Raw genomic sequence first — 21,209 nt, forward strand, 5'->3', positions numbered from 1 at the left:
GCATCATGTACATTTTTAATTTCAATATTTTTTATAGCTTTATTATAAATATATTTTCTTATTTGCTCTGTCCCCTCTCCTCCCTCCATTTTCTTGTAACACATAATTATCATTTTGTTGATTCTTTAACTTTATCACAAACATCTTTAATAAACAGATTTCTAATTACTTTTATATCTAGTAGTTATTGCGATGAATTTATAACTTAGTCACAAATAACTGTACTAATACAAACCTTTAACACACACACACATAAATCATTGCTATCTATTTATTTCATATACAAAAAAAATAAGAAATAAAAAATACAAAAATACAGAAATTAATTTTTTAGTTGGAATATCCAAATTATTCCTCATAAAAAATCATACTATTAATATTTTAGCATCATGAAATTTATCCATATATATTTTGTAAAAACCAATCCTTCATCCAAAGCTCTTTACATTGCACTTCCTACTTAGTTTATACATATCTTCAACATAAATTCAATGAGTAAAATATATATATATATATATATATATATATATACTAGTTTTTTAAAATAAAAACGTAAAATTATAGATTCTAAATAGTGCTTGGTCACATAAATGAATAATGAAAACATTGGCACTTGAGCCAAACTGAAATTCAATGAAGAAACGCAATCCCAATACACATTCAAAACGAGTTGACAAAGTGGTATTCAAAGGAAGCACATCATCGGAGATATTACCGACAAGCGGAGATCGGTGCCCAAACTAGATCGAGGGAGCTCAATGCCGTAGACGCGATGAGGAACACCGAGACTGATCCGATTTATATATATATATATATATATATGAGCGCACTGTTGGTTTTTGAAGCATTGTGTGGAGGCGGATTCAAGCCCTGGATCCGTGATCTGAGAAGAAAATACCACATTTAAAAAATAAAATAAAATAGTTCTTTTTAATTGGGTGCCACGGGCCATGGATGTTGCGGTGATGAGCAAGCAAAGCAAAGCATAGCAAAGCATGAGAATTCAGCCATTGTTGTGAAGTCTGTCTCTCGTGGCATGGAACTCGCACCATGATTTTGTGTTGCGTAAGGTTATGGTTGCATCGCTGAATCTGCTTCCAGACTTCGCTTATTCGGAATAGAAAAAAAGGACCCAAGTAAATGCTCAACCTGAGAAAGCGGAAGATAGGTTTGGAAAGACCACCTGTTTCTATTCCCCCTACTGCTGAAATCTACAGCCACTCCGTCGTATGGGGTAGTCGAATACTTGGTGTAAATCAGTTGGACCTCAGCAATGGTTCGGCGCCCTATCATACCCTAACTTACAAAACTTCAACCGAAATTGCTGTGATCGTAATATTCGGAGCATTTTGTATCGAGAAACACATCTTAGAGTGATTGGAGCTGTTTTTATATATTCGTTTACAGTTTGTATTTTTATTTTAAGGTTTGTTTTCACTGTGTCGAGTCGTGTTTGATTAGAGTAGCGAAGTGGAGAGTAGAAATAAAACTCCGCATACTGACAATTTGTTTCTACTCTCCACAATATCCCAAAGAGACTCCGCACTACCCGATGATCATGTACGGTTTGCAGCCTCTTTGTGATGGGATGTTCACGTTCGTAGCAAGTCAGAACTAGTTTACGAGACGCTTGATGTGGTCATTAGCTGCCCTGCTTTGAGCCTTGGAGATCGCAGGATCGCCCTCCATTTGTCGCGGCATCCTCTTTCCTATCGTGCCTCGTATTGGAGGTGGGTGTATTCATGCGTCTTGCTGCGCCAGTACCCATTTTCACAGTCGGTCGTTTCTTGGTCGCGGTTTTGCTTTGAGGCCTTCTTCTTGAGGTGACGTGGGTTGGTGTTGAAGTAGAATTGATTTGAGGTAACACTTGGGCATTTTCGTCGAAGATTCGGTCCATACGCGCTTGGGAGAGTATCGAGTGGTTCAAACCATCCATACCGGCTCGTGAATTTCGACCTTGCTTGCCTTTTTTTAAAGATATCCTGCTTTTTCTGGATTATTTCAAATTAGTCTGGTGATCTTGGAGGATGGAGGGAACAGAGTAGCTTAACGCAGAGAGGGATATGTAATGAACATAAATTTGACGGGTTGTGATATGAGCAGGAGCTTGCAGTGATGAGTTCGGTTGTGGGCACGCTGAGTGGGAGTGCAACGGAGACGCCCCCGTTTCCATGGGGCCACACTCCGGAGGAAGAGTATTATGCCTCGAAAAATATCACACATCAATCTGAATTTACCAAGTTTCCTCGCGGAGTTTCGCTCTTCACTCAATCATGGGTGCCTTCAAATCGGCCGCCGAAGGCACTCATCCTCATGGTGCATGGCTATGGCAACGACTCTAGCTGGGTATTCCAAAACACTGCAATCTTGTTCACTGAAATGGGTTACGCTGCATTTGCGCTGGACTTGTATGGACATGGGCGCTCCGAGGGTCTTCTGGGATACATCCCAGGCGTGGACAATTTGGTCGAAGACTGTGCGTTTTACTTCAATAGCGTGAAGAACAGGGCTGCGTACCAGAATCTCCCTCGCTTTTTGTATGGAGAATCTCTTGGGGGCGCCTTATGTTTGCTGCTTCATTTTGAGAATCCGACAGGATATGATGGCGCAATTCTCATGGCACCTATGTGTAAAATTTCTGAAAAGATGGTACCGCCATGGCCTGTCGAGTACGCGTTGAGATTCATTGCAAGGTGGGCTCCCACGCTGCCCGTTGTGCCCACTACAGATCTTGTGGATAAGTCCGTCAAAGACCCAGCCAAGAGAATCCTCGCCAAGAACAATCCTCACAGGTAGATTCTCTTCCTTGGCAGTGCCGAAAAGAATTGTTCCACTCGTGTTCTATCTGCTGGTGTTGGGATGATTTAGTTTAGCATAGTCGTGGGTTCCGGTGGAGGTTGTTGCTTGTCAAACCTGACGAGCAGAATGGTATCGAGTGGAAATTTTGCCCTTCTTTTCTCGCATTAAACGTTGTGCGTTTTTTTGTGTGGATGTTTCTGTCTTAAGATGTTTCTTCATGTTATAGCAGCTGTTTTATTTTCTCATTTAATACTAGTACAAACCTAGTTATCTGTCTGTTATACATCTGGGAAATTCTGTTTGTTGACGTTTGGTCTCGGTTTACAGGTATGCAGGAAAGCCAAGACTTGGAACAGTGATTGAGTTGTTGAGAGTTACAGCGAGCTTAGAGGAGAAACTCAAGGACGTCAGCCTTCCCTTTATTGTTCTACATGGTAATGCAGATGTTGTAACAGAGCCTGCCGTGAGCACTTTCTTGTATGAGACTGCAAAATCCGAGGATAAGACGTTACGAATCTACGAGGGTATGCTGCATTCTCTCATTCAAGGAGAACCTGACGAAAACGTTGCAATTATCCTCAATGATATTAGCTCATGGCTGGACGAACGTGTGCAATGCAAGTCCCCGCCAGAAGAAGATTCCGCTTCATGATTTGCAGATTGAGAGCCCATAACTGTGTTGTTTCATTCGAGTAATGGATCATTCTACAGGTGGTTCCCATCTCGCAGCAACCTTCTAGTATTCTCGTATTACTACTTCAGATTTCTCGCCAGCCCATAGTCGGTTGTTTTGATAAGCGACAAGGAGAATGCTATACTGCAAAACAACGTTCCATTATAAATTAAGCTTAATTGAGCTTGATAGATCAGGTATTTATAGTCAAGTCAATATTCAAATTTTGATTAGGACAGATTGGCTTAATTATTGATTGCAAGTGCTGAAGAGATTTGTGTGTTCCAATTTCAAATTCGTCTTACCAGTGATATGTTGATTGAGGCCCTGGGGACAATCAACGAGCCTTGATACGCACCCAAGGCCAGTGAGTTCACTTCCAATTTGAAAACTGGAATCCTGTATTAGTCTATTTAACATTGTCACAGGGTGTGGGGATGTATCATCAGATAGTCTGCAATTTTAACGCAGAGCCTAAGTTTAGAGATCAGGTTGTTAGAATAGTATTTCGCAGTACACTTGCATAAACCTAATGATCGTTAATCATAACCCTCATTGGGTTGCTTCCAGATTTACTCCGGTTGTGTTGGAACATTCCATGAGTCTTCTTTCTCACCTGTTCTAGGTGGTGTATATAATATCATTTGCAAAGTTTTCCAACAATCCTTGTTTACTCTTACAACAGTTTAGAAACATAAGCCAGTTGAGTATGCACAGCTTTAAGAATTCTATCATGTTATCATGTACCATTGGCCATTAACAGTTTTGTCTTCAATTCATTCAAACGTACCTTTTGTTTTTTTTGCACATAAATTTGTAGGTTGTGTGGAGAGTGAAGTTTAGTAAATACATATATACATATATGAAAGTAAAAAAAAGAAAAAAAAGAAGAAGAAAAAAAATTGTAATTGAGGATAAACATTGCTACAGCAAAGGGACGTTGATACCAAGTGTTCTAGAATTTTTATTAAAATGACTGAAAGATATAGAATTGCATTGTTGTATATGGGCTATACTATAATACATAAAATCTCTATTAAATATACATTAAAAAATTTAGTGTATTTCTATGAAACATTATGTTACAATGATACAAGTACTTAAATATTATTAAATGATTAAGATGTCCAATCCAAAGGTTTTAAAATAATATGTATATAAAACATTATATATATATATATATATATAAACATGAAAAATAATTAAATGAATAGATATTTATCAATCGAACCTTCTTTTAAATGATTTTTGTTCATCACTAAATATATATTTACATGAAAAGTCAACAACATCCATGGTTGATGAATAAAACATGTTTCATTCTTTATTTTTATATTTATTATCTTGATATTTAGAGGTTTTAAACTTAAATGAAATAATATGAGAATTCTTTACAAAATTTATCTAAGTAACTGTTCTTGATTTTATCCTAAATTATTCTAAAAACATTTCTTTAAAAGTTTAATAGGATAGTATGATGTTACAATGTTAAAATTTTCTTAAATGCATTTTTAAATGTTGAAATATTCAAATATCATTCATTTTTTCTTATTTCTTAATGTCTGTCACTTTTATTATCTTATACACTAATTTTATTAAATCCAATGTAATTTTTAAAACCTGAAAACCTCCTTCATTGAAAGAAATATATGGATGTAAAAACTTCGATTTTCTTATTTTATTTAATTTTTAAAATAAAAATTTCTGTAAATTTTTTTATCATTAATTGTTCCTTACAGAATAATTCCCTATTTTTCTAATTGATATAATACGATCTCACTTTAACAAATTTCTGAACAAAATTACAATTCAAAGCAATACAACAGCAAGTTTTCGATAAATGAAAACACAAGTCTCAACAACCATCACTCTAAAGTTCCCCTGTTTTCCTCCCAAAGTCTTTGATCCAGAACAAGGTTTGCGGGCACACTGAGACACGATTACGAGGGAACGATCAAGGGGAACGGAGGATGGGAACCTGTTCCATACAGTGGAGAACATCTTGAGAACCGAGAGAGAGGGTTACGCTGCCAGGTGCTCAGACGGGCAGGTGGGCACCCACGCAACGGAAAGAGTCAAAAGTGCTGGCTGCCCGGCCGAGGGGACGAAGAAGAAGGGTATGCATCCTCATCGCAGCAGCAGCAGCAGCAAGACTTTTCCCTCCCTTCCCTTAGCTCATGCTGTTTCTCCCCCCCCCCCCCGCTTCCCTTTGGAGTCCTCTGTCTCGGATGCGTCCGCAACGCAGCTCACTCACTCACTCACTCCACTCCATCCGTGTCCGCGCTATTTCTCCTGCTCGCCTCCTCCTTCGTAAGATTCTCGCGCTCCCCCCTCCTCTTCCCTAATCTCTGCTCTTCCTTTTCCTCGCACTTTTTTGTATTTTTTTATTACTTTAGCCTCACCCCCTCCTCCCCTCGCTCACTGTTTAAATATTCTTTGCCGGCGCAGCAGAGAGCGTCGCGTAGTTTTGTAAAGATTGTTGCGGTGTGTCGCGGAAGCAGGGTTAGCCTCGTTTAAGTTGCGAGGCAAGGGTGTGTTTGGCTAAGGGAGTCTGGTGGAGGTTTTTGTTGAGGAAGGGATGGTTGTGTAGGGTGGAAAGTGTTGTGGGAGACTGTTGCGAAGGGAAGCGGAAGGAGAGGGATGGATTGTTCTTGTAGTTCCGGGGAGTTGGCGGGAGTCTGGAAATGGTAGTGCAGTTGTTTTTTGTGGAGGAGAGTCGGTGTTAGAGGAGGTTTTATGAGGGAGTGTTAATGCTAGGGTTTATGTCCTTGTTTTTAGCTCATATTGAATTGTAGACCTAGGGATTGTGTGTGGAGTTTCTATTGTGGTGTTTGTTCCCTGTGAGCTTTGGACGACTGCGTTTTTTTTTTTATTTTTTTTTTTATTTTTTATTCTAGCCAGCGCTGTTAGGCTCACCGTCTTGCATAGTTTTGTTTCACTGCTACCCTACTACGGCTGCTGATTACATCTCGCTGGAAAGATTTATGAGCAAATTGTTTGTTTCTGGATTGTACATTGTGTTTCTGAAGTAGCACCGCTAATGGTGCTAGCCTCGTGTAGTTTATGTTTTTATTTCGACGCCTTGGTTATTTATCCTATTAGTTTCGCTTGCTTAAGGTGATTGTTTAAGTTTGAGTTGGTCATTATTAGGTTAGGGTAGTAAGTTACCTTTTCCACTTTCTATTTGTGTTTAATTTTCATGAAATGACAGAGAAAACATGTAATGCTGTGGTCAGCGATTGTTTTCCTCGATTGAAATAATTGAAGTTGTTCGCCTCCTCTTACATTGATCTTTACATTTAAACATCTACTGAAATTGTAATGCTGGAGACAGATATGATCCAGTGATAGCAATGGTACCGAGAGAATTCGTTACATTATCGAAATGCAAACTAGATGCTTGATTACGGCTCGTCCATCATGTACTATCCTCTTCGCCATGAGTCTAATGCCAACAAAGAGGTATACATTTTGCATCACTGATCTCTTGCGATTGCTGTACAATACTGAGTCACTGTTCAAATGCAGAGCTTAGCATCCCGTCAGTTTGTTGTGTCATTTCTGCTCGATTTTATTTCTCTCAAGCAGCTGCTCATTACGATTGTATTTCTTTGTTTATCTGTTTATTTAAGAATAAAATTGTGAGCTGTTACTGTCTGCAGTCTATGCTAAACAGCTCGGCTACATCACTACTTGATGGCTCCGCAAGCACTGCTAGACCCTTCGGATCTTATTCTTTCACGCCACAATCAGGGACAACACCCGGTTTTCACCACGCAGGTAGTCTGTTATCCCTTGGATTTCCTCGATTTTGTGAGCCTGAAAACTGTTGATGCCTTACTCACAGGTATCATTTATTTGCAGGTAACCTTCAAGGATTGCATAATCAGGGCAACTACAATATGCAGACTATGCCAAATACATTGTCCTCTAGAAACGCAGGGTATGGAGGGCCTTCTAGCGCCGCTCATCAATCTGGTGGTGGCGTGTCTTCTGGTCGGTTCTCAATCAACAATCTTGGCGTTGGTCTCTCTCAGGTAATTTTTTCTCATAGTTTTCTGATGATCTGAGTTGTGTCCGCGTCTAACTCTGACATTAACATGCGTGAAAAATTATTTTTTCTTTTTTTTAAAAGCGATTTGCAAGTGCCACAGCTATCATGTTGCCCTTTTCCCCTCGAATCGACTGTCAAGGTCAGGGAGGTGTCTGAAATCAACATCTATGGGTTTTAATATATCATCCTCGAAATCATTATTAGCCATCTCGTGTACTTCTTCATCTCCATGCAACATTTTTTAGGATATTTATTTGTCGCAGTACTGTTTTGAAAATATTCGGTTTACAAATGATTCTAGTTGGCCTCCCTAGTGATTTTTGTTCAGTTCACCCATCTATCTGATAGAGACCTTCGGTGACGAAATGAGTGAATTGATCACACCTTTTACTTCCGTTTTGGGCTTGCCAACAGTTGTCGCAGGGAGGGCTTCAAGGACAGTCGTCAATGACGAATCGCACAGGATCTAGTGTAGTGGGAAATCATTCCTTCAGCAACAACGTGAACGGAGTCGGGGGATCTGGTGTAGGGTCTCCTGGGTCTAGCTCCATTTCAAATCGTGGCTCGTTGTCAGGTATGGGAGGATCACCGTCGCTGATGGGAAGTGTTGGACCCCGTTTAACAAGCTCTGTCGGGGGAGCGAGTCTCGCTGGAGGGGGTGGACTTACAAGAGCGTTGAATGCAGGGGGTAGTGTGAATATGCAAAATTTGAATAATTCACGTGTGAATATGGGACAATTTAGCTCTAGCAGTGGGATTGGTGTGCAAGGCCCAGGGCGGCCTGCCAATTCTCTACTGCAACAAGGTGTAAACATGTCTTCATCCTCTTACAATCCTTCAGGGGATCTCCTGGCCATGCTTAGTCGAGGTATTAAGGTTTCTTGTTCTTCAACCCGTGCTTGTTGTTTATTACTTAGCGTATCCTTCGTTTCCTCAATTGTTTTGATCTATTTGTTGATGTGCTCCTTAATGCGCCATCTAACTCTTCGCGAACATAAGTACGGTTTGTTCTGGAGATTCGCTTCTTGTTTGGTTGTTAGTTATTTTCTGTTTGTTTGTTTCTCTTATTTCTTCTTTGATTTTTTTTTCCTACTATGTTTGTTTTCTTTGTTTTTTGGTCCTCCCCTCCCATTCTCTTTCTTTATTTCTTTTTGCCCCCGCGCCTCTTCAGCAGCGGGTAGTCCATGGATTTTGTTGTAAGTGTGGATTGATAAACATTAGCATAAACTGAGGAATTCAACCACCCTCCCCCTCTTTGTTTTGGCAGCATCACCTCAAGGTGTCTCCTCCATGTTGGGGAACAATTTTTCTACGTCTCCAAGCTCAGGCATGCAAGGGCAATTTCACTCTGCAAATGGCCATATTGGAGGCATGAGTCCTAGCAGTGTTGGGAACGGGAATGATGGCGTGGCTTTCGATATTAATGACTTTCCTCAATTAACAACTCGGCAATCACCATCTGGAAGTATGCAGGGATCTGTAGGTTAGTCTTGTGTGTTTGTTTCTGAGAGAGGGATAGCGAGACATAGAGCCAGAATATTTATTTGATCTGTTTCTGGTTCTTGCCGATCAATTAGTAGAACAAAGATTTACAGAGGTTTTAGAACGTTCCTTAGGGTATCGTGTGAGGTGTATGACTTGAACTAATTGTTTTTTTCGTGTCTTTGCGTGTAAACACTGAATGAGATGCAACGATTTTCTCCCTGTTTCAATGTTGCTATTCTTCTCAATGCTGTCGGCGGTTTTGGTGGCGTTTGGGTTGACTTTTGGTTGACTCAGCATTGTGTGTTGTCCTGGCAGGTGGCTTGAGAAAGCAAGGAATCAACGCCATAGTTCAACAAAACCAGGAATTCAGTATTCAGAATGAGGATTTTCCCGCCTTGCCTGGATTTAAAGGTGGTCGTCCGTATGACTTGTTCTATTTGCTAAGGTTTGTTGAGTGTCGCTGTAGTCTGAGCATCAGTGGAGTAGTCTTAACGATACCGCAGACAGTGTACATGTATCTATTTGTTCAGAGAACTTCAATTGAGGGTGGTGAATAATCTGTTGAGGAGTTCAAAAACTTGAAGTTTGTGAGATTAGCATATGAATCATGCTGCTCTCAACTTATCGAGGGTATTTTCTACATGTAGGTGGGAGCCATGAACTATCATCTGAACTGCATCAACATCAAAAGGATCAGCAGCACGATTTATCTATGCAAGCGCAACACTTCTTGGTAAATAAGTGATTAAGAAGATGATATTTTTGACGATTTTTCACTCTAGGAAACATAAAGATTGGATCGGAAAAATCTAAAGGTGTACTTATTGATGTTGCTGGTTATGGAGGATTTGCCTAGTACTTTGTTATGTACTTCCCGTTTCATTTCATGATCGGATAGCAGTTTGTTTTTGTGAATGGATTGTGGTGCCCTCAGGAAGTGAAAGTGACACTTTTGAGTTGGTTTAGTTAAGTTTAGTTAGTCACATGGTTTCAGTGCAGATGGGGAGGTCTACTGGATTTTCGCAGGGAGGTATCTATGCAACGAACCGACATTTGTTGCAGCAGCAGCCAGCTGGAAACGTCTCTGATCTACAACATCTACATGCTGGTGTTGCGGATTCATTCTCTTCAACTCGTGGTCTCTCTGCTTCTTATCACTCTCAGGTGAGATTATTTGACATTTCGTTAGGATGGTCAGGCTGCTGTGCTGACAATGTGTGAACTTCAGTTCTGTTCGGTAACGTTGATTGACGTACTGCCATGACTGGCGTTGTTTCTATTTCACAGTGACCTAAGATGAATCGCCTCTTAGTTTTTAAACTATTTTAACACGTACTCGATGGCCATTTATGAGTAGAATCGAAAATTTGAACTGCAGCTGGGATATTTTTGTTGGAATTTATCTGTCCCTAAAACTGTACTTTCCACGTGGGGTTTGCAGACAGGTACTCCAGGGTCCAGTGCAACGCAAGTGCATCGGTCTGGGGTTGGTGGAGCATTAGGTCAATATGATCAGAACTTGAACTATCAACACCAGTCTCCTTCGAGAACTGGAGGGACGTTTACTCAACAACAGCATCAAGCAGGGATGACGGGAACACTTCGTGACTCTTTGAAGCAAGGGGGCTCAGCTCACCAGCCTGACCGTTTTGGTTTACTAGGTTTATTGAGTGTAATAAGGATGAGTGATCCAGACTTGACAGCGTTAGCTTTGGGTACGGATCTTACGACCCTGGGACTGAATCTTAACTCGAGGGAGAACTTGTACAAAACATTTGCTTCTCCGTGGGCTGACGAACCCATTAGAGGCGAACCCGATTTTGTGGTTCCTCCATGCTATGACCAGAAAGCTCCACAACTGCAGGTATACTTCTTTATCGCTAGTAAAGTAGTCATGTTTTAAAGTTAAATACGTCTAGGTCTGTGTCGATTTTCTGCTTTTCGTATGAAAGTCTGATGATCTTCAAGGGTTCGATTGATTCTAACAGTGCTTCTAAGGAAGTAACCGAGTATTTGGTAGCAATTTTTGTGGCACTTTGTACTACTCGTCACTTAAACTTAGTTTATTTTCATCTTGCAGCCGAATCACTTTACCAAGTTCCAAGATAATACTTTGTTTTATATCTTTTACAGGTAAGCGCTTGTAGACTCTTGATTGCACATGATGCTTCAAAATCATTCCTATTGCATGAATATTATTGCTCTTTGTTCCATCGAGCTCTAAGTCATCAGGTGCCTTCAATTTCTATGTGCAGCATGCCAAGAGACGAGGCACAATTGTGTGCGGCCAATGAGTTGTAAGTCGCTTACTGCACCTTGAAAACCTAGTTATTGTCTTAAAGTCGAGAAGTGAGAATGGTCCTTATACGCGTAGTATTGTCGCACTGATCATTTTTAAAATCAGAGGAAATTCTAAAGAATCATTTGAACAAATCTTCTATGATGTCTTGGTAAAACTGTTTCGCTTGAGATTTACTATTCATTGTGTCCGTGTTCATACCAGGTTAAATAGGGGGTGGGTCTTCCATAAGGAACTCAAGAGATGGTTGAAGCGTGCTCCGAATAGTGAGCCAATGGTCAAAACTCTGACATACGAGCGTGGCACGTTTTACTTTTTGGATCCCGCCACTTTGGAGATGGGATGCAAGGTACGAATTATGGTTCTGTTATCACTCTTTATCGATGCCCACTCTTTGTTTAAGGTTCTTCCGTCATCTCTAAAGTCTTTGGATCTATTTCGTATGAAACATAATCAATAGAGTTTCTTAGGCTTAATATGCAAGTAAAATTTACATATCGGTTTTAAAAACTCAACGTATTGTATATTTTTTTGGGATAGGTGGAAAGCACAATTGTGAATTATATAGAATTTAATCACAATAATGAGGAATCAAATGGAATTAGTTTTAAACTCGGAAATTTGTCGCATTGTTAGTTTTGGACCCTGACTCATAGAGCTTGTAAATGTAATAAAATTTTCAACACTTGGTTTTTAAACGATTTGATTAGCTCCACTTCTTAGTTCGGTTGCAAGGCAATAAAAAATTATGTTGTGTTGACACTGACGACTTACGGTATAGGTGCTGAATGGGAGGATGTGTAAGGGATCAAAGTCACAGTAGACAGGCTGGTGATGTGTAATTAATAATTATTTTGGGATTTGTCATCAGGAAAACTTTGTACTGCACTACGAAATGTTGGAGAAATGTCCAAACCTGCCTGCTCAACAGTGAACGGACGAGACATGCTTAGCTGGGTGATCTGCAACGGCGTATCCGATTTCAGGGCTTTTTTAATGTTTTTCAGATGTTCATACTTGTTCCATTTTCTTTAATGAATGTAGTTGACCTTGCAGCTTTCAACTTCGAGTCGACTTTCTCCAGTTTATTTTGTATTGTGAGCTTCCAGTCCTGTCGGTTGAACAACGCTGGCTGAGTTGCAACGGGCATTGTGGGACTTATTTTGGTAAATAGTTGCGGAGTACTGAACTTTTGCTTGATATTATGTGATCAAATTCCTTAAGTCGATGTGCCATGTGGTTGTCTTATTTTGCCTGGATAATGATCACTGGAAAATAGCTCTAAGGTGGCCAAATTTTAGCACCTTATGAAGCCGACTATCGTTAATGCGACGCTTTTTACTTGAATTTGACTCAAATATTTTTCTACTTTTCTAACGGCCAGCTTCCAATTTATATTGTTCGATTATGAAGTAAGCCATTTAAAACTTGAGTCGTTTTTGATTAGTACAAGAGAAGTAGAGAAAGGTGACAAGCAGCTATCTGAACTATCCTCTGGATACGCGTTTTCTGTTGCTTGTGAAATTGTCTTTTTGAAGCCTAACAGCTTCATCTAAGGCTTCAATGACGAATTGTCTGCACAAGGTTATCGAGTTCAAATGTCGAGATGAGTATTAAGAGTTTACAACCTAAAGTATCAAGAGCCGTTTTCGTGACGCAAGAATAATGTTACATATTCAGAAACAAAGAAAATTGTAAATTCATTGAAGAAACAATTAAGAGAGTGAGAGTTTTTTAAACTTTGATTTTACAATGACATTTGAATAGAACAAAAGATTGGATGGGTGGTACAGTTGTGAGGACGAGAAGTAATTGCAAAATAAAGTAGGTGGAGAGAAAAAATAAAAGTAGATTGGGTGGAGACTGCCGATGAAAATTTCGATCACATGAGTCTGACAATGACTCTTAAAGCTTAATATCTTACATATGTATATACATACATATACGATAAAATCACCGATTTGTTTTCTTTCTTTTTGTTTTTAATATTAGATAAAAACATTGGATTTTTAGAGTTTATAAAATATGATAAGACAAAATGACTTCAATATAATTATTTAGTAAAAAGTTATAATGTAAATTTGACAACATATCTATTTGAATATATACATATATATAAATGTCTAAAAAATATATATCAATATCAAATTATTTTGTTTAAATTTTATTATTTTTAAAATAATAAATTTATCATAGTTCAATACATCTCTTATATAATATTGAGATATATTGGAGATTATAGAGAAATTAGTGAAAAGTATGTTAGATAATTTTATAAAATAGTTTAGTTTAATTTATTTGATTTTGTGGTATAAGTTGGCAAAATAAGCAGAAAAAGTCATTGAAAAGAGTTTTACAAAACCACATCTAAAATCAACCTCCAAATAAAGACTTACTAGTAGTTTGTTATATAGAAGAGATGAATGCTAAAAAAATCTTTCTTATAAATAAATAGATATTCATTTCAAAGATTGAACAAGTTCTTAAGGCTTATTAATATGATATAAGAAGTTCATTATAATTAAGGTCCAAAAAAGAAATCTTAGAAATGACAATGGATTTAGATTTTATCATGTATTAGTTTATTAGATCCATTAATATTGATTTGAGATTAAAAAAAAAACTCTTGGACTAATCTCATCTATAGGCTATCTTTCCTTAGCTTCAGTCTACTCCTATTATCCTTGAGCTCCAAGCTTGTGCAAAAATAGTGAATATTTTTTGACATGTCTAAACAACTAATTTGAGTAGAAAGATTTTTAATTTTAACTTTTTTCTTATGTTCAATTTGGAGGTTGATCCTTGATTATCTATTTAAAGTATTAAAATAGATAACTCACTTCAACAAGGATTAACAAGATGAGTAGAAGTTTACAAAATTTTATATTATATAATATTGATATTATGTTATATTATATTATATGGTATTTATGATTTTTTCTACACTTCTAGTTCATTCAAATTAATCAAAATACCTTATCATTTTTTTTTAAAGAATGTCTGTATTTTATTTTAAAAGGTCTAAAATTATAATACAAAGAAAGATGATGAATCTACACAACACTAAGTCAAGCCACTTCTCACACCACAAAGAAGGAATCTAAGAGTGAAAGTGTGAATAGAAAAAATCCTAAAGCTTTATTAAATGGCTAAATTACTATAGCCAAGCAAACCCTTAAAACACAAGTTTTTTTTTTTTTTTTTTTTTTTTTTTTTTTTTCTTTCTTTCAAAATAACTTACAAGACTTGATTTGACAAGAGTATTAAGTCACTGTCACGGACACAGAATACAGACTTGATATCTACCAAGAAGTTCAAGAAGAATTGGCAAGAACTAGATTAATCAGATGAATACAAGAACAACACCAGAGAGGTGAGCTAGAGCTCCAAGAGATGTGTTGTCGAGACTGAAGAACTCTTCAGCCTCGATTTCAATATATACTCCTATTTAGGAAGCTTCTCAAGCAACTTCCACCAACTAGGAAGCTTCTAGAAGGTTCCAGAGACTTGCTTCTAGAAGGTTCTAAAAACTTATCTCTAGAAGGTTCTAAGGACTATGTCCCTAACATCTTCTACCAACTAAGAAGCTTCTAGAAGGTTCCAGAGACTTGCTTCTAGAAGGTTCTAGAAGCTTGTCTATAGAAGGTTTTAGAAACTTGTCTCTAGAAGGTTCTAAGGACTATGTCCCTAACATCACCCCCTCCTTTAGCTTCGAGGTCTCTAAGAAGCAATGTTGTTGTCAATCAGTACCAACGCAAGAAAATGAAGATTTGTCGCATAACGTCTGCTATGAACTCCAACTGTTGTTCACGAGGTAAGTGGTTCATCGGCCCTTGAAGCCAACGGTAGTGGCCCACTCCTTCAACTTCTGACCAAGCATGAACTTCCGTGTCTTCATTGTGAAATTATCCTGCAAATATGCCTTCTGGTTGACCATCGTAAGGAGGCTCGGACTCAAATACAATCACCAGTGATCGGTTACTTGGTATCCTCCGTCGTCGTCGTGGTGCAGGTGGTTCTTCATCTCGAGGTCGCCTTCGTGAACTAGTTGGTTGAGATAATCTGACTGGCATAGTATTTATCTCTTGGCTATCCATATCGGAAGACCAAACTATGGCTACTGAAAAAATTCTATTTTATCTTCGAGAAAATAACTACATCAACTACGAATTTTGGTGGTGCTCTCCCTCTTTCTTATATTCTCAGATGAGCAAGCTTCAGAAAGAAGCTATTGTCGAACCGGCTTAGGTTTATGAGGATGTTGTTGATGAAACTCCTGTACCTTTTGCGGCGCATTGGTGAGATTTTCAACTGGCTCCCACGTTCGCTCATTAATGTCGTAGCCGCACCAATGAACAAGATACTCCAACTTGCTCCACCTTCGCCGAAAATTCAGCACCTTTTCAACCTCGTATTCCTCGTGGTTCTCGATCTCAATACTAGGTGACGGACATTGCACTCTTCCAGGAAAAGATGACTCTCGATAAGGCTCCAACAAAGAAACATGAAAGACTGGATGTACCTTCAAAGAAACTGGTAATTCTAGACGGTACGCCACTGGATTGATTTGCTTTTGGATGATAAATGGTCCCAATCTTCGATAGTCCAACTTATCACATGGTCGCTTGGTCTTGATATTTCGTCGAAGAAGCCATGCTTTATCTCCAATTTTGAAAGTAGGTGCTTGATTCCGAAATCTATCTGCAGACGCCTTATAGGATTCTTGAGCGGATTGTAATTGAAGCTTCAACGTATTTTGAAGCTCTGATAGTTGTTTCGCAAATCCTTCAGCTGCTGGATTATTATTTGTTGATGGACTCAATAAATCAAGCTTTGGATGATACCCATAGTTGGAAAAGAATGGTGTGTATTGAGTCGACGCATGGATGGTGTTGTTATATGCAAACTTGGCTAGCGACAAATATGTGGTCCAATCGTCTTGGTGATAGTTGATGCTGCATCGTAAGTATTGTTCCAAGACTTGCTTCACTCGTTCTGTTTGACCGTCAGTTTGAGGATGAAAAGTCGAAGAAAGCTTGATATCCACCTTCAGTATCTCAAAGAGAGATCTCCAAAACTTTGATACGAACTGGGTTCCTCGATCTGATATGATATCATCTGGTAGTCCATGATATCGATACACATTATCGAGAAAGAACCTTGTTGTAACTTCACTAGATGATGTCTTCTTGCAAGAGACAAAGTGTGGCATTTTTGTAAGCCGATCTACCACGACAAAGATGCTGTCAAATGAGTTCGATGATGGCAGGTCCGTGATGAAGTCCATGGAAATTGAACACCATGGTCGACGTGGAATCAGCAATGGCTGTAGGAGTCCATAAAGGCGATGCCGAGGATTCTTGGATCTTGAACAGATGTCGCAGGAGAGGACAAAATCTTTCACATCCTTCCACATTTGGGGCCACCAAAAATCTCGAGAAATAAGCTCCAAGGTCTTGTTGAATCCAAAATGTCCCGCAGCTGGAAAATCGTGGCGAGATTGAAGAACTCGGAGTCGTGCTGGTCCTTTTGGGATATACAACCGCTCTTCAAAGTATAAAAGATCTCCCTCCACCTTGAACTTGTCGTCATTGGCACGCTCCTTAATATCAATGGCTACTGAATTTTCAATGGTTACGGCACGTACCTGATTCATGAAGTCAGCATCAATTGGCATAATAGTAGCGCAAAGCTGAAATTGCTCTGGCTTCAACAATGTCATACATTGTTGATCAAACGCTGCTTCTCCAGCCTTTGGTATAAGATACGATCTCTTCGATAAGGCATCAGATAGTCCTTGCTGCTTTCCAGGTCGATAAGTGATAATAAAATCGAACCTAGATAGCAACATACTCCATCGAGCTTGACGTCGATTTAGAACTCGAGCCGATATGAAATACTCCAAATTCTTGTGATTTGTGTATACGGTCACTGGATGTGCAGCTCCTTCAAGTAAGCGACGCCATTCTTGGAAAGAATCCACTATAGCAAGAAGTTTCTTATCGTGGATCTCATAATTGATTTCAGCAGTAGAGAACTTTCGAGAATAGAATGCAACCGGATGGAGCTTCTTGTCTCCTCCTATTTGTGAAAGTATAGCTCCCAAAGTAAAATCCGAAGCATTAGTTTCTAAATAGAAGACCTTTGTAAAGTCTGGATGTACCAAGATTGGAGCCGTAGTAAATGCTGTCTTCAAGTTTTGAAACACCTTCTCTGCTAGAGGTCCCCATTCTAGCTTATCCTTGCATGTCAACCGAGTGAGAGGAGCAGCAACTTGAGAGTAATTCTTGATAAAGATCTGATAGAAGTTTGCAAAACCAAGAAAGTATTGTACGTCTCTAACCATCTTCGGACCTTCCAGGACACGATTGCTTCCAACTTCTTGGGATCCATCTTCAAGCCTTTCGTAGTCGCAACGAACCCGAGAAACTCCATCTCTATTTGGTGAAATAAACACTTCTCCAACTTGGCATATAGTCCTCGCTCGCGTAGTTTCTTCAATACCAAACGAACATGTTTTTCATGCTCTTCCTCATTTTTGGAGAATATCAAAATATCATCCAAATAGATGACAACAAAATCGTGAAGGTACTCTCGGAAAATGTCATTCATCATATGTTGAAAGACCGCTGGAGCGTTGGTAAGACCAAAGGGTATGACATTATATTCAAAATGGCCATACCTTGTAAGGAACGCTATCTTCCACTCATCTCCTTCCTTGATTCGTACGAGGTTGTAAGCTCCCCTTAGATCAATTTTTGTAAAGATCCTTGCACGTCCAAGTTGTTCTAAGAGACCAAAAATCAAGGGTAACGAGTAACGATTCTTCTTTGTTACCTTGTTGAGGCCTCGATAGTCCACGCACATCCGCAACGAGCTATCTTTCTTCTTCACAAATAAGATGGGTGCTCTAGCTGACAATTTTGAATGACGGATGAAGTTCTTGGCTAGATTCTCATCGATGTACTTTTGCAACTCCGCCAACTCCATCTGCGATAGATTGTACATTGGGCCAAAAAGCGGTTGTGCTCCTTCTTGTAAGTCTATGGCGCAATCGTATGATCTGTGTTCCGATAGCATGTCGGCTTTTTTCTTTTGAAACACGACTTTAAAATCCTTATATTGCTCTGGTATACTTGTTGTCGAGATCTTCTCCCCGGTAGTTGGAGCCGCATAAATGACAAACGGTGTGCCTCCCTTGGACAATCTTATAAACGCTCTTGCTCCAATAAATAAGGATTTTTCTATTCGGGGTTTTCTACTAGGCTTGCTCTTGGGTGGTTTTGTGGGAAAGGTCATCTTCCGCAACTTCCAATCTATGGATGGGTTATGCTTTTCCAACCAGGAAAGACCAAGAATAACAAGATTTGATGGGGTTCTAATAATATTGAAAATAATATGACTACTATGGTCCTTAAACATCACTTCTATAGCTTCTGATTCATGGATGACACTACCAGACAATAAAGGTCGTCCATCTATGACCTCAACGTGGACAGGTTTGGATTTTTGTACTAAAGGGATCTTATGACGCTTTGCAAATTCTTCGTCTAAGAAACAAGCAGATGCTCCGGGATCTAATAATGCTAAGGTTCTCAGTTTCTAAGGGCCAATAAGCAAAGAGATTGTAAAACAAAAGGCAGATTGAGCGGAAAGAAAGGAACCTGGTTGTTGTTGCGATATTTCACTGTCCAGTCGCACGGTTTCTATTGTGGCTGGGCATCCTCGTTTTCCTGAATAAACGCGCCCCTAGTCTTGATAATACGTCGATTTTGCTTCTTGGGGCAGTTTCCAACTTTGTGGCCTTCTTCACCACAATATAAGCATAGACCTTCTTCCATACGCCGCTTTTTTTCTTCTAGAGTAAGAGATTTGACACATACCACATTAATTTGTATGTCTTCTACCTGTGAATGTGAATTCACGCTGCTTGCCGACATAGTTGGGGTGTGGCGAACCGTATGTTGTCTTGAACGTTGGTCTTGGCGACGTTGGAATAGGCGATTATCGTACTTCACAGCTTGGCTAATAGCTTCGTTGAGCATTTGCGGATCAGGAAGAGTTAACAGCAAATCCTTCACATCGTCCCTTAAATCCCAATAGAATTGACTCATCAACGCTTCTTCGTCTCAATTGATGTCGCATGCTAATTGCCTGAAGTCCGATGCATAGACTGATGTAGAACGCATCTCTTGTCGTAGTGACTGGATCTTTGTTGTAGCCCATCGAACCTTGTCGTATTCACCAAATGCTTCCACAAATGCCTCCAAAAAAGTTTCAAAGTTTTTTAGTATGGACGATCGTTTCTTGAACAAAGGAGCAAACCATGATAGAGCTTGTCCTGTAAGTAAGGTTCCAACAAGCCCAACACGTGACTCCTCCGTTCAATAGCGTTCGGGCTGTAAAACTGTTATCAACCTGATTTGGTTGACGAATCTTTGAAACTTGGAACGTGTACCATCAAACTTATCCGGAAGGCTAACTCGGGGTTCCTTATGTTGTAGAATCAGTTGTGCTTGTCGAACCTGAGGTAAAGCTGCTTCTCCAAGTTTAGAAGTTTGAGGCTGGTGCAACCTAGATTGTGCCATCCCAGATGCTCCATCATTATGAAGCCTTGCCACGACTCCTTCAATCTCTGCAGTTCTTTGCGATAACGTAGCGAGGGCATTCATGATAGCATCTAACTTGGACTCTGAACTTTCCGTCATACTACTGTCTTGGCCCCCGACCATTCTAAGAGAAGGACAGAAATGACTCTACAAGAAGACAATATTGGTTTAGAGGAGGGTACTCCGCAATCTCTAAAATGCCTTAAGAGCTTCAAGAAAAGGGGTAATCCACTCTCTCCAAGAAGAATAAGACTCCAGTATTGTAACAAAAGAAGTATCAATTTAGAGGAGGGTAATCTACAACCTCTAAAGCGCTAGACACTTCCAAGCAGAGGAGTAATCCACACTCTAACAAAGAAGAAACTAGCTCTGATATCTGAGGTGAGTGAAGTCTCGACAAACTGTCACGGACATAGAATACAGACTTGATATCTACCAAGAAGTTCAAGAAGAACTGGCAAGAACTAGATTAATCGGATGAATACAAGAACAACACCAAAGAGGTGAGCTAGAGCTCTAAGAGATGTGTTGTCGAGACTGAAGAACTTTTCAGCCTCGATTCCAATATATACTCCTATTTAGGAAGCTTCTCAAGCAACTTCTACCAACTAGGAAGCTTCTAGAAGGTTCCAGAGACTTGCTTCTAGAAGGTTCTAAAAACTTATCTCTAGAAGGTTCTAAGGACTATGTCCCTAACATCTTCTACCAACTAAGAAGCTTCTAGAAGGTTCCAGAGACTTGCTTCTAGAAGGTTCTAGAAGCTTGTCTCTAGAAGGTTTTAGAAACTTGTCTTTAGAAGGTTCTAAGGACTATGTCCCTAACAGTCACAAGGGTTTTTCTACCTAAGTCCTCAAATCCTAATTAGCATTAACAAACTCAATTAAGAAAATAGTTAAGTAAATAGAAAACCTCTAAATTAAACTAAAATACAAAGATTTGATAAGATTTGGCACTTGATGCTACATCATGTGACATAGAAGTTATGTTGTATTTAATATTATTAGATTTTCATCTAATTCCATCATTTTAAGACTTTTTTGGCTAAAAAAATATAATTCTTCTACAAATTGGATATTTTGTAAAATATATATATTTTTAAATATAATAACTTATTATCTCTAAATCTCATAGAAAATCCCATACACCTTGTAGATCTAAAATTATAAAATATTATTTTATTGGAGCAAAATCTTTTATGAATGCAACAAAGAAGGGCATTTTCATTTTTTGCTTATGCAATTTTAACATCTAAAGCTATAAAAAATATGGATCTTTATAGATAAATATCAA

The 21,209-nt window shown here is 39.0% G+C and overlaps 2 protein-coding genes across 8 annotated transcripts; both read left to right on the forward strand.

Annotated features, from left to right (window-relative positions):
- Nucleotides 1-1,012: 1,012 nt before the first annotated feature.
- On the forward strand, nt 1,013-4,135 carry LOC112273548 (caffeoylshikimate esterase). 5 transcript variants are annotated; one of them, XM_073529566.2, is made up of 3 exons: nt 1,013-1,136; nt 2,104-2,792; nt 3,127-4,135. In XM_073529566.2, the coding sequence occupies exons 2-3, from the start codon at nt 2,116-2,118 to the stop codon at nt 3,449-3,451; spliced, it is 1,002 nt and encodes a 333-aa protein (XP_073385667.1). In that variant the 5' UTR covers nt 1,013-1,136; nt 2,104-2,115; the 3' UTR covers nt 3,452-4,135. The 5 variants fall into 5 exon arrangements, with proteins under 5 accessions (XP_073385667.1, XP_073385666.1, XP_024358231.1 ...); XM_073529565.2 differs by having other exon boundaries at nt 1,025-1,168; XM_024502463.3 differs by having other exon boundaries at nt 1,028-1,276.
- A 1,487-nt stretch (nt 4,136-5,622) lies between these two features.
- LOC112273440 (putative NOT transcription complex subunit VIP2) lies at nt 5,623-12,533 on the forward strand. Of its 3 annotated transcripts, none has more exons than XM_024502232.3 (14): nt 5,623-5,782; nt 6,807-6,934; nt 7,135-7,252; nt 7,337-7,509; nt 7,941-8,394; nt 8,794-9,009; nt 9,327-9,422; nt 9,659-9,744; nt 10,011-10,175; nt 10,453-10,875; nt 11,092-11,144; nt 11,267-11,308; nt 11,515-11,659; nt 12,182-12,533. In XM_024502232.3, the coding sequence occupies exons 2-14, from the start codon at nt 6,869-6,871 to the stop codon at nt 12,242-12,244; spliced, it is 2,100 nt and encodes a 699-aa protein (XP_024358000.1). In that variant the 5' UTR covers nt 5,623-5,782; nt 6,807-6,868; the 3' UTR covers nt 12,245-12,533. The 3 variants fall into 3 exon arrangements, with proteins under 3 accessions (XP_024358000.1, XP_090101139.1, XP_090101138.1); XM_090245012.1 differs by having other exon boundaries at nt 5,680-6,159; XM_090245013.1 differs by lacking the exons at nt 11,515-11,659; nt 12,182-12,533 and having other exon boundaries at nt 5,627-5,782; nt 11,267-11,312.
- Nucleotides 12,534-21,209: the final 8,676 nt, after the last annotated feature.

This window comes from Physcomitrium patens, chromosome 20, assembly GCF_059467195.1.
Source record: "Physcomitrium patens ecotype Gransden chromosome 20, ASM5946719v1, whole genome shotgun sequence".
Classification (NCBI taxonomy): domain Eukaryota; kingdom Viridiplantae; phylum Streptophyta; class Bryopsida; order Funariales; family Funariaceae; genus Physcomitrium; species Physcomitrium patens.